We start from the raw sequence: 12,807 nt of genomic DNA, 5'->3' as shown, positions 1-12,807 counted from the left end.
AGAGCAGGAATATAGTATTGAGATAGAGGATCAGCCATGATCATATTGAATAGCGGAGCAGGCTCGAAGGGCCGAATGGCCTACTCTTGCTCCTAGTTTCTATGTTAATACCCCTTCGATACAAGCAATTTGCATTTAAAGTATTCAAATGTGCAAAAAAACCTGCAAAATGCGCATCCTAGCATTCATCACATTCAATCTGATCTCCAAGTAGATACAAGGGTCTGTAAGAGGGCTAAAGGTATAAGAGTGTGACAGCCTATTAATTGAGGAAACCAAGTTGGAACTGTGCGAGACAGAATTAGACAACTTGACATTTACTGACGGTGCAAAATACATCTCTGCAAGATTGGCCACATCTGGTGAAGATTTACTAAATGAGCCTTCTATGGAGTAATCATTAATGAGTGTGAACCTCATGGCAACTCAAATTTGGTCAGTGTATTATCCATCACTTGAGTCCAGACAAGGGTCCACATTATAGTTTTGATCTTAAAATTCAATTATCTGCAGCTTTCTTTCTGAGTTAATATGTTGCTAACAAATCCTCTGTTCTAAATAGTGTGGTTGTTTAGTCATTGAGAAATAGCAAACTTGCATTATATAGCACCATCCTCAGAACCATTCCATAATGCTTTACAACCAAGGAATTACTTGAGAAATGGAGTCAATGTTGTTATAATGTTGTGCTTTTATAGGACAGTTCACTATAAGACAAAACATACTATTTTGTCCTTGTACAAGACCTTGGTTAGGCCTCAGTTAGAATACTGTGTCCAGTTTTGGTCTCCTCACATGGTAGGTAATATTGAGGATTTGGAAAGGGTGCAGGGGAGCACCATAAAATTAATTCCCAGTTTAAAGCATCTTAGTTATCTAGATAGGCTCAAAGAGCTGGATCTCTGTACTTTAGAAGCGTAGGCTGAGGGGTATTTTGACCAAGGTTTGTAAGATGATGAAGGAACTAGGTTGTGTTTGTATAGAACAACTTTTTCAACTAAATAGGTTAGGGAGGACCAGGGGTCACTCTTACAAGTTATGAAATAGCACAACTAAGTTGGATGTTAGGAGGTTCTTCTTTTCCCAGAGAATAGTGGACCCATGGAACAGGCTGCTGGCTCATGCGGTGAATGCTGATTAGCTGAATTCCTTTAAGCGGGAGCTGGACCTGTTACTGTCTGGGGCAGAGATCACCTTGTACAAGAGGTAGGTAATTTGTAATGTCAATCAGGGTCTCCTGGACTAGTTTCGATTACCTAAAGGGGTTGGAGAGGAATTTTCCAAATTTCCCCCTCTATTTAGCCTGGGTTTTTATCTGGGTTTTCGCCTCTCCCAGGAGATTACATGGCTTTGGGTGAGATGGGGAGTGTATGTATTGTGATGCATAAGGTTTACAACTGTATGGGACAGGCTGGATGGACCACTAGGTCTTTTCCTGTCTGTCATTTTTCATATGTTTGTATAAAGGCCATTGGGATTTTTACATCCAACTAAACAGGCAAATGGGGCCTCACTTTAAAGTTTCATCCAAAAAAATGGCAGCACTCCCTCAGTACTTGATTGGCACCTCATCCACTAGCCTAAACACCCACCACCAGCGTAACGTGGCTGCAGTGTGTACTATCTACATTATACACTGCAGCAAGTCGCCAAGGCTTCTTTGACAGCACCTCCCAAACCTGCGACCATAACCACTTAGAAGGACAAGGGCAGTTGTTGCATGAGAACAGTATCACTTTTAAGATTTCCTCCAAGTCACACACCAACCTGACGGATATATATCGTTGTTCCTTCATTGTCGCTGCATCAACATCCTGGAAAACCCTACCATTGTGGGAGCACCTTCACGTGGACTGCAGCAATTGTGGCCACCTCCGCAGGGCAACTAGGGATGGGTAATAAATGCTGTCTGTGCCACATCCCGAGAATGAATTTTTAAGAAAGTACTGTACTGAAGTGTCAGCCTAGATTATATGCTCAAGTCCTGCAGTGAGGCTTAAACCCACAACCTTCTAACTTAGAGGCAAGAGTGCTACCACTGAGCCAAGTTGATACTTAAAGGGCAGCAAGTGTTTCTGGATTGTCAGGAAACCTCCTCCTCCAAAAATCAACTTAAAACTATGGACCAGAATCCCCAGAGAAACATCTGTGACTAATGTTACTTACGGTATCTGGTGTTGAAGGGAAGTACAAGAGAATAGTGGAGGGACTGGTCCACTACAATAGATGATGGCACAACTTGTGGGATTCATGGATTTTTTTGTTTAGCTTTGACTAATTGACTCTACTTGTCCAGACTATAATATTCTCCTCTATATCTTCGTCCCTTCATTCCCCACATTCTATTACTCTTTCTCCATCTCTGAAACTATAGCATCTATTTCCCTCCCTCTCTCACGTCTTCCATGGTTGGACTACAAAGCACATAGACAGGCATTGGTGTATTCATGGGTGGATAACAAGATCAACCGGCAGCCAGTGAGAGAAATGGGAGTGGGACACATGAGGAATGGGATGCAGAGATTAGCAGAATCTCCATGATCAAGAGAGCTGTGATTTAAGATTTCACTAACATTATATTAGGGATTTAACTAAAACCCTTGGGATATAATATTATGTTGACAGAATTTACATATGAATATTAAACATTTATTTAAAATATAGATCCTAGGGATATACTAGATATAAGGAAACAATTTCAACGTTTGTACATCTTGCAAATCTTACCTCCTGTTCCTGTTGTGATACAGAATTTTCATATCAAATCCTTTGGCTCTTTGAGCAACTTTGTATCCAATCCGCCCCATTCCAATGACTCCAAGGGTGGCACCAGTCACTTCTACTCCAAGCCAGTTATAAGGAAGACATTTCATGCCTGGTGAAGTCAAAAACTGATGAGCTGGAAATTAAAAAGGAAGCAAAAAATAAAGAGTAAATCTCTGTGACAGTGATACTGATCATATTTTTATTTATTTTTCTCTACTTATTCAATACTGTGCATCCATCGTCTCCTTTAGAGTCAATAGGGTGGATTGATTCAACCCACAGACAATATCAATGTAAGTTCTTGGTTGGAAGGTGAGGCCATCCATAGACTGATTAACATCAATGGCAGCCATTTGTTGACCCATCGGGAGATGAGCTTACACAGTGCATTAACAATTCCCTTCCAATTTTCTGCTCTCCTCACATATGTTTAACATTATAGTGACCCTATGAGTGAACTAAGGCAGGGTGGGAGAATTAGCTCAGGAGCTAAAAAGGATTTGCTGAAAGAAGACCTGGGTATGAGCATGCAAAAACAAAGCTATCAAACGGCACTTACTCACCAATAACCTGCTCACCGATGCTCAGTTTGGGTTCCGCCAGGACCACTCGGCTCCAGACCTCATTACAGCCTTGGTCCAAACATGGACAAAAGAACTGAATTCCAGAGGTAAGGTGAGAGTGACTACCCTTGACATCAAGGCAGCATTTGACCGAGTATGGCACCAAGGAGCCTAGTAAAATTGAAGTCAATGGGAATCAGGGGGAAAACTCTCCAGTGGCTGGAGTCATACCTAGCACAAAGGAAGATGGTAGTGGTTGTTGCAGGCCAATCATTTCAGCCCCAGGACATTGCTGCAGGAGTTCCTCAGGACAGTGTCCTAGGCCCAACCATCTTCAGCTGCTTCTTCAATGACCGTCTCTCCATCATAAGGTCAGAAATGGGGCTGTTTGCTGGTGGTTGCACAGTGTTCAGTTCCATTCGCAACCCCTCAGATAATGAAGCAGTCCGTGCCCGCATGCAGCAAGACCTGGACAACATCCAGGCTTGGGCTCATAAGTGGCAAGTAACATTCATGCCAGACCAGTGTCAGGCAATGACCATCTCCAACAAGAGAGAGTTTAACCACCTCCCCTTAACATTCAACGGCATGACCATCGCCGAGTCCCCCACCATCAACATCCTGGGGGTCACCACTGACCAGAAACTTAACTGGATCTGCCACATAAATACTGTGGCTACAAGAGCAGGTCAGAGGCTGGGTATTCTGCGGTGAGTGACTCACCTCCTGACTCCCCAAAGCCTTTCCACCATCTACAAGGCACAAGTCAGGAGTGTGATGGAATACTCTCCACTTGCCTAGATGAGTGCAGCTCCAACAACACTCAAGAAGCTCGACACCATCCAGGACAAAGCAGCCCGCTTGATTGGCAGCCCATCCACCACCCTAAACATTCACTCCCTTCACCACCGGCGCACTGTGGCTGCAGTGTGTACCATCCACAGGATGCACTGCAGCAACTTGCCAAGGCTTCTTCGACAACACCTCCCTACCACCTAGAAGGACAAGGACAGCAGGCACATGGGAACAATACCACCTGCACATTCCCCTCCAAGTCACACACCATCCCGACTTGGAAATATATCGCTGTTCCTTCATCGTTGCTGGGTCAAAATCCTGGAACTCCCTACCAAACAGCACTGTGGGAGAACCTTCACCACATGGACTACAGCAGTTCAAGAAGGTGGCTCACCACCATCTTCTCAAGGGCAATTAGGGATGGGCAATAAATGCTGGCCTTGCCAACGACGCCCATATCCCATGAACAAATTTTTTAAAATTTACCTGCTTGATCCAGCTGCTCCCACCTCCCTTGAGCCCTGGGAAACTCAGCCAGCCAGCATTCAACTGCCAAAATCTAAGGAATGAAGCCTTATTATCATATTATAATCATGGACCTGCCTCTCCAGAGCAGGTTAAATAGACGCCCCCAAATCTGCTGCAGTTAAAATGGAAGTAGGCGCGTTTGCGGTGGGCTGGGTTCGGGTTTCGCATATTTGCCAATTTAACCACGCCCACACCCTCTCCCGCCTGTCGTGCGGGGAGGGGGCGGGTTAAAGTTCCCCACAGTGAAGGTACATCTCTAACCTTACCTACTAGATCAAAGTGAAAACCAATTATGGCCATTGTTTCCTCCCTACGTAGTATCCAATGCCAGTTGTTGGTACACCTTCTCCAGTAGCTTGATATTCCCTGGCATTGTGTACTGTCTCCTCCTGCAGGACAAATAATTGACTGCTGCATTCTCCAGAATCTGCAGTCACAAGCAGTTAGGATTTGTGAAATGGTTGGTAATAACGTTAAGTGTAAAGGATCAAGGACCTAAGTTGAGACTTCAGTGTGCTAGCATGTATTACAAGATGTGAGACACTTAACATGAGCGATACCAAGTGACCTTGCTTCTGGGACAAAGGATACGGTGCCACATGATGCTTGATTTTTGTCTTTGGCATAAACCCATGTGCTTCTCTGTGATTCAGTTATCTGCCCTGTTATTCATCTGAAAACATTCATACCTTTGCTGACCTAATGAGGTTATTAGACTTTTTCTGACACTGAAAATGGGTCCTTGTGGTTATGGAGGTCCCACTCACAGCCATAGCCACCTCCTTTTGCATGGCCTATGCTGATGCATGTGATGGCCTCCACAATGGTTTTCCAACAATGGCATCCCTCCATTCTCAAACTTGTGCTGGCAGCACTTCCACATTAGCCTATGAAAAGTTAGAATATTGCCTTTTTTCTTCTTTAGTTCCAAACATTTCAGTCCCTCTTCCAAGAACCCGCTCAGAATTTAACTCCATGGACCCCTTTAAACAGGGAAGTTGTGCTCTTGCTCCAACACCTTCCTGAATTTTATGATTCCCCAGGCACATCTGGTCCCCTGCTGTTAGGGCTGTGCAACCTGTGAAATTCCACAGGGCTCCGAGCCAGTCAGGGGCTCCGAGAGGATCCAGTGAATGGACACCTACACTCCAAAGGGCAAGCTGATGTGCAATATAGCACCGAGCAGGAGGGTTATTTAATTTTTCTGCTGGTTCGTTGTCATATAAATACTGTGGCTACAAGAGCAGGTCAGAAGCTGGGTATTCTGCGGTGAGTGACTCACCTCCTGACTCCCCAAAGCCTTTCCACCATCTACAAGGCACAAGTCAGGAGTGTGATGGAATACTCTCCACTTGCCTAGATGAGTGCAGCTCCAACAACACTCAAGAAGCTCGACACCATCCAGGACAAAGCAGCCCGCTTGATTGGCAGCCCATCCACCACCCTAAACATTCACTCCCTTCACCACCGGCGCACTGTGGCTGCAGTGTGTACCATCCACAGGATGCACTGCAGCAACTTGCCAAGGCTTCTTCGACAACACCTCCCTACCACCTAGAAGGACAAGGACAGCAGGCACATGGGAACAATACCACCTGCACATTCCCCTCCAAGTCACACACCATCCCGACTTGGAAATATATCGCTGTTCCTTCATCGTTGCTGGGTCAAAATCCTGGAACTCCCTACCAAACAGCACTGTGGGAGAACCTTCACCACATGGACTACAGCAGTTCAAGAAGGTGGCTCACCACCATCTTCTCAAGGGCAATTAGGGATGGGCAATAAATGCTGGCCTTGCCAACGACGCCCATATCCCATGAACAAATTTTTTAAAATTTACCTGCTTGATCCAGCTGCTCCCACCTCCCTTGAGCCCTGGGAAACTCAGCCAGCCAGCATTCAACTGCCAAAATCTAAGGAATGAAGCCTTATTATCATATTATAATCATGGACCTGCCTCTCCAGAGCAGGTTAAATAGACGCCCCCAAATCTGCTGCAGTTAAAATGGAAGTAGGCGCGTTTGCGGTGGGCTGGGTTCGGGTTTCGCATATTTGCCAATTTAACCACGCCCACACCCTCTCCCGCCTGTCGTGCGGGGAGGGGGCGGGTTAAAGTTCCCCACAGTGAAGGTACATCTCTAACCTTACCTACTAGATCAAAGTGAAAACCAATTATGGCCATTGTTTCCTCCCTACGTAGTATCCAATGCCAGTTGTTGGTACACCTTCTCCAGTAGCTTGATATTCCCTGGCATTGTGTACTGTCTCCTCCTGCAGGACAAATAATTGACTGCTGCATTCTCCAGAATCTGCAGTCACAAGCAGTTAGGATTTGTGAAATGGTTGGTAATAACGTTAAGTGTAAAGGATCAAGGACCTAAGTTGAGACTTCAGTGTGCTAGCATGTATTACAAGATGTGAGACACTTAACATGAGCGATACCAAGTGACCTTGCTTCTGGGACAAAGGATACGGTGCCACATGATGCTTGATTTTTGTCTTTGGCATAAACCCATGTGCTTCTCTGTGATTCAGTTATCTGCCCTGTTATTCATCTGAAAACATTCATACCTTTGCTGACCTAATGAGATTATTAGACTTTTTCTGACACTGAAAATGGGTCCTTGTGGTTATGGAGGTCCCACTCACAGCCATAGCCACCTCCTTTTGCATGGCCTATGCTGATGCATGTGATGGCCTCCGCAATGGTTTTCCAACAATGGCATCCCTCCATTCTCAAACTTGTGCTGGCAGCACTTCCACATTAGCCTATGAAAAGTTAGAATATTGCCTTTTTTCTTCTTTAGTTCCAAACATTTCAGTCCCTCTTCCAAGAACCCGCTCAGAATTTAACTCCATGGACCCCTTTAAACAGGGAAGTTGTGCTCTTGCTCCAACACCTTCCTGAATTTTATGATTCCCCAGGCACATCTGGTCCCCTGCTGTTAGGGCTGTGCAACCTGTGAAATTCCACAGGGCTCCGAGCCAGTCAGGGGCTCCGAGAGGATCCAGTGAATGGACACCTACACTCCAAAGGGCAAGCTGATGTGCAATATAGCACCGAGCAGGAGGGTTATTTAATTTTTCTGCTGGTTCGTTGTCATATAAATACTGTGGCTACAAGAGCAGGTCAGAAGCTGGGTATTCTGCGGTGAGTGACTCACCTCCTGACTCCCCAAAGCCTTTCCACCATCTACAAGGCACAAGTCAGGAGTGTGATGGAATACTCTCCACTTGCTTGGATGAGTGCAGCTCCAACAACACTCAAGAAGCTCGACACCATCCAGGACAATGCAGTCCGCTTGATTGGCACCCCATCCACCACCCTAAACATTCACTCCCTTCACCACCGGCGCACAGTGGCTGCAGTGTGTACCATCCACAGGATGCACTGCAGCAACTCGCCAAGGTTTCTTCGACAGCACCTCCCAAACCCGCGACCTCTACCACCTAGAAGGACAAGAGCAGCAGGTACATGGGAACAACACCACCTGCACGTTTTCCTCCAAGTCACACACCATCCGACTTGGAAATATATCGCCATTCCTTCATCGTCGCTGGGTCAAAATCCTGGAACTCCCTTCCTAACAGCACTGTGAGAGAACCTTCACCACACGGACTGAAGCGGTTCAAGAAGGCGGCTTACCACCACCTTCTCAAAGGCAATTAGGGATGGGCAATAAATGCCGGCCTCGCCAGCAACACCCACATCCCATGAACGAATAAAAAAAAATTAAATGGGCAGCCTGCTTTTATATTGTTAAAATGAATCTTATTGCCTCTGGTAAAGGAAAGAGAAACACAGGCACTCGGTCCCAACAGCAGAGATTAGTGGGAGCTTGTCCCAAGCAAGTCCTGGATGAACTTTAGGCACTCCTTCCATGGCCAAAACCATCTTTATACCATCCGGGAGTGTGGTTAGTGCTATATGGCAGGAGGATTTTATAGGATGGGGGGCGGGGGCTACCCACATCCACCAGGCACAAGCATCCCACTGGATGTCAACCCAGAATTCAGAGCTGGAGCTCTGGTTTCCACTGACCAGGTCTGTATGCAGTGAGGTTTGAACGCTGAATCTTCTCACTTAGGGGTAGGAATGCTACCACTAAGCCAAAGACTCACTCCAGAAAAAGTGAGTGAGAGTGAGGGAAAGTATGATTGAGTGAGGGAGTGAGACTGAGTGAGAGTAAGTGCAAATGCGTCATTCACTCGTGTTATCTATCACTTAACATTTTGTCAACTATTTTTATATTATCTATTACAAAACATGCCTTTTCATGATCGTACATGTGTGGATTTAACACCAGATTAAGTAGGTAGTATTTAGTGTCATTATCTGGTAAAATGTAGGGGTCCCAAACTGAACCTTTGCACAGTGCCCCCGGAAGGCAAATACCCCTGGCTGGCAGGACATCCATCCTTGTGTTATTAGGATCAGCTAACCCTGGAATTTCTGATGGGGCCAGCCTCCTCCGATTTCACTGGGCATACGTTCCACTTGGCTGCACTTATGCCGGCAGAATGGGAACCCAGGAATTTCCAGGCCATACATTCTGGTTTTATTTTTATATTTCCATTATAAATTCCTATGTCCACATTTATAATGGAAACCAGCAGGACAGTGTGACAATTTTACATAAACGGTGTCCAATATAAATATGAACATAGAAATTTATAATGGAAAAAAGTTGATAGGAAGTGCACGTGGACATATTATTTTTAATATATTATAGATGTATTTAATTAAATATGGATTTTTTTTTAAAACAACCTGAAAGTAGAATTATGATCAGTTGCCCTAATTGTCTCTGCAACCTAACCATATATGTACTGGTATCTAACAATTTCCAGTGTATATTTACGTAAAGTGAATTTATTTAACCGCATCTTCAACAGATATCATCTTACAATAACCCTGGATAGTTAGGTAGCAACTAACTTGTTAGGGGAAGTCTGGCTAGATTGTTGGAGAGCATGAGTTTAACCATTAGATGACCAAATACAGCAGCTAAAAAAAACTAAAACAAGCCACTGCTTGGCATGTCAATGTTGCCCTGACTGTTACATTCACAATAGGTTTATGTTTTCAATTCTCAAGGAATTGTATTCCCCTCCCATTATAAAAACAGTATCTATGCAATGCATCGTTTTTAGGAAAAGTTTACTTAGGCACAACTAATCTGAAAATTTGAAAGCTAGGACCCTGAGAGAAAGCTGCAGTCTTTGTACTTGTAGTGCCATGTCCTGCCCGATGTATTAAACTGAAAACCTAGAATCACATCTTATCTGCTTTACAGAAACTATTTGCATCTGCATGTCTCCATCTTACCTTCCAATACATTCCTGGCTGATGCTAACATTAAAGCCATGCCCATATCAGCAGTAGCTTCGTCCACCACATGAGGAGTGTTGGCCACCTTCACCCCAAAACTGGAGATCAAGGGTAGGTCGAGATGGTCCACTCCAACTCCAGCGTTCACAATCGCCTTCAGCTGATGTAGAGATTGTAGAATCTTCTCATCTATAATTGGTCGAAAAGACCACATAAAAACCAACTGGATCTTACTGGCCAGCTCCTCTTTGTTTTTCAGGTAATCATCAAACCAGATAATGTTGAAATGCTTCTCAATGGATCTTACGTAATTTTCTGGGATACCATTTATTCCACTCATATGAGAAGATAATAGATAAGGCCTTTCAGTCATTGTCTGTTGAAGAAAATGAGTCATGATAAATGTTGTTGTGTCGTTTTGTTTTATTTAATATTGTGCCCCCACCCAATTTCCCAACGTTTCACCCCTTGCGGATCCCTCCATGTGTCATTCAGATAGAAAGAAAATAGCTTGGGCCAGAAATGTCTCCATGACAACCAGTAATGCCTTTTTGTGACCAACCAACTGCAGATATGATTCAGGAGAATGAGCCAGTTGATGGTAGAAAGTGAGATGGAACACTTCACTTCCATGATATGGTCCATTTAGCAGCCCAGCTAGGAACTGGCATATAGCTAACTAAACTCTGGAAAGTGAATCTGAGGATAGACTGTCCAGGGACTTCAACACTTTTGACTGAGAGGTCAAATGCTCAATTGCTAGTTTTAAACACATAAATCCTTGTTAAGGGAAGAATAAAAATATTCCCAAATTGTCTGTAGAAATGGATTCAGACCGTTTAGATTTTAATTAATATTGGTAGCATAGTGGTTATGTTACTGGACTAGTAATCCAGTAGGCCTGGACGAACAATCCAGAGTTCTGAGTTCAAATCCTGCCACGGCAGCTGGGGAATTTAAATTCAATTAATTTAATAAAATCTGGAATTAAAATACTAGTATCAGTAATGGTGGCCATGAAACTATCGGATTTTGTAAAAACCCATCTGGTTCACTAATGCCTTCTAGGTCTGGCCCATATGTGACTCCAGACCCACAGCAATGTGGTTGATTCTTACATGTCTGACAAATTTGCTTGAGTTCTTTGAGGATATAACGTACAGGGTGGATAAAGGGGAACCAGTGGATGTAGTGTATTTGGACTTCCAGAAGGCATTCGACAAGGTGCCACATAAAAGATTATTGCTCAAGATAAAGAATCACTGGATTGGGGGTAATATTCTGGCATGGGTGGAGGATTGGTTATCTAACAGGAAGCAGAGAGTTGGGATAAATGGTACATTCTCGGACTGGCAACCTGTAGCCAGTGGTGTTCCGCAGGGGTCGGTGCTGGGTCCCCAACTCTTTACAATCTATATTAACGATTTGGAGGAGGGGACCGAGTGTAACATATCAAAGTTTGCAGATGATACAAAGATGGGAGGGAAAGTAGAGAGTGAGGAGGACATAAAAAACCTACAAGGGGATATAGACAGGCTGGGTGAGTGGGCGGAGATTTGGCAGATGCAATACAATATTGGAAAATGTGAGGTTATGCACTTTGGCAGGAAAAATCGGAGAGCAAGTTATTATCTTAATGGCGAGAAACTGGAAAGTACTGCAGTACAAAGGGATCTGGGGGTCCTAGTGCAAGAAAATCAAAAAGTTAGTTTGCAGGTGCAACAAGTGATCAAGAAGGCCAACGGAATGTTGGCTTTTATTGCTAGGGGGATAGAATATAAAAACAGGGAGGTATTGCTGCAGTTATATAAGGTATTGGTGAGACCGCACCTGGAATACTGCATACAGTTTTGGTCTCCATACTTAAGAAAAGACATACTTGCTCTCGAGGCAGTACAAAGAAGGTTCACTCGGTTAATCCCGGGGATGAGAGGGTGGACATATGAGGAGAGGTTGAGTAGATTGGGACTCTACTCATTGGAGTTCAGAAGAATGAGAGGCGATCTTATTGAAACATATAAGATTGTGAAGGGGCTTGATCGGGTGGATGCGGTAAGGATGTTCCCAAGGATGGGTGAAACTAGAACTAGGGGGCATAATCTTAGAATAAGGGGCTGCTCTTTCAAAACTGAGATGAGGAGAAACTTCTTCACTCAGAGGGTTGTAGGTCTGTGGAATTTGCTGCCCCAGGAAGCTGTGGAAGCTACATCATTAAATAAATTTAAAACAGAAATAGACAGTTTCCTAGAAGTAAAGGGAATTAGGGGTTACGGGGAGCGGGCAGGAAATTGGACATGAATTTAGATTTGAGGTTAGGATCAGATCAGCCATGATCTTATTGAATGGCGGAGCAGGCTCGAGGGGCCGATTGGCCTACTCCTGCTCCTATTTCTTATGTTCTTATGTTAATTGCCCTCTGAAATGGCCTAGCAAGCCACTGAGTTGTAAAATCTCGCTAAAAAAAGTCACAATAAGGATAAAACCGGACGGACCACCTGGCATCGGACACGACAAAGGCAAACCAAGCCCAGTCGACTCTGCAAAGTCCTCCTCACTAACATCTGGGGACTTGTGCCAAAATTAGGAGAGCTGTCCCACAGACTAGTCAAGCAACAGCCTGACATAGCCATACTCACAGAATCATACCTTTCAGCCAAAGTCCCAGACTCTTCCATCACCATCCCTGGGTATGTCCTGTCCCACCGGCAGGACAGACTGACCAGAGGTGGCGGTACAGTGATATACAGTCAGGAGGGAGTGGCCCTGGGAGTCCTCAACATTGACCCTGGATCCCATGAAATCTCATGGCATCAGGTC

General features: G+C 44.6%; 1 protein-coding gene across 1 annotated transcript in view; it reads right to left on the bottom strand.

Annotated features, from left to right (window-relative positions):
* LOC137333185 (probable 2-ketogluconate reductase) overlaps window positions 1-10,756 on the bottom strand; it is a 35,457-nt gene extending 24,701 nt beyond the window's left edge. Inside the window, exons 1-2 of the mRNA XM_067997374.1 lie at window positions 9,988-10,756; window positions 2,728-2,899 (exon numbers count right to left, since the gene is read on the bottom strand). Of these exons, the coding sequence (XP_067853475.1) occupies window positions 2,728-2,899; window positions 9,988-10,387 (572 nt within the window). The 5' untranslated portion in view covers window positions 10,388-10,756. The remainder of the gene's footprint in view (window positions 1-2,727; window positions 2,900-9,987) is intronic.
* Between the last annotated feature and the right edge of the window lie 2,051 nt (window positions 10,757-12,807).

Source organism: Heptranchias perlo, chromosome 2 (genome assembly GCF_035084215.1).
Source record: "Heptranchias perlo isolate sHepPer1 chromosome 2, sHepPer1.hap1, whole genome shotgun sequence".
Classification (NCBI taxonomy): domain Eukaryota; kingdom Metazoa; phylum Chordata; class Chondrichthyes; order Hexanchiformes; family Hexanchidae; genus Heptranchias; species Heptranchias perlo.
This window is presented reverse-complemented; position numbering and strand designations above follow the sequence as displayed.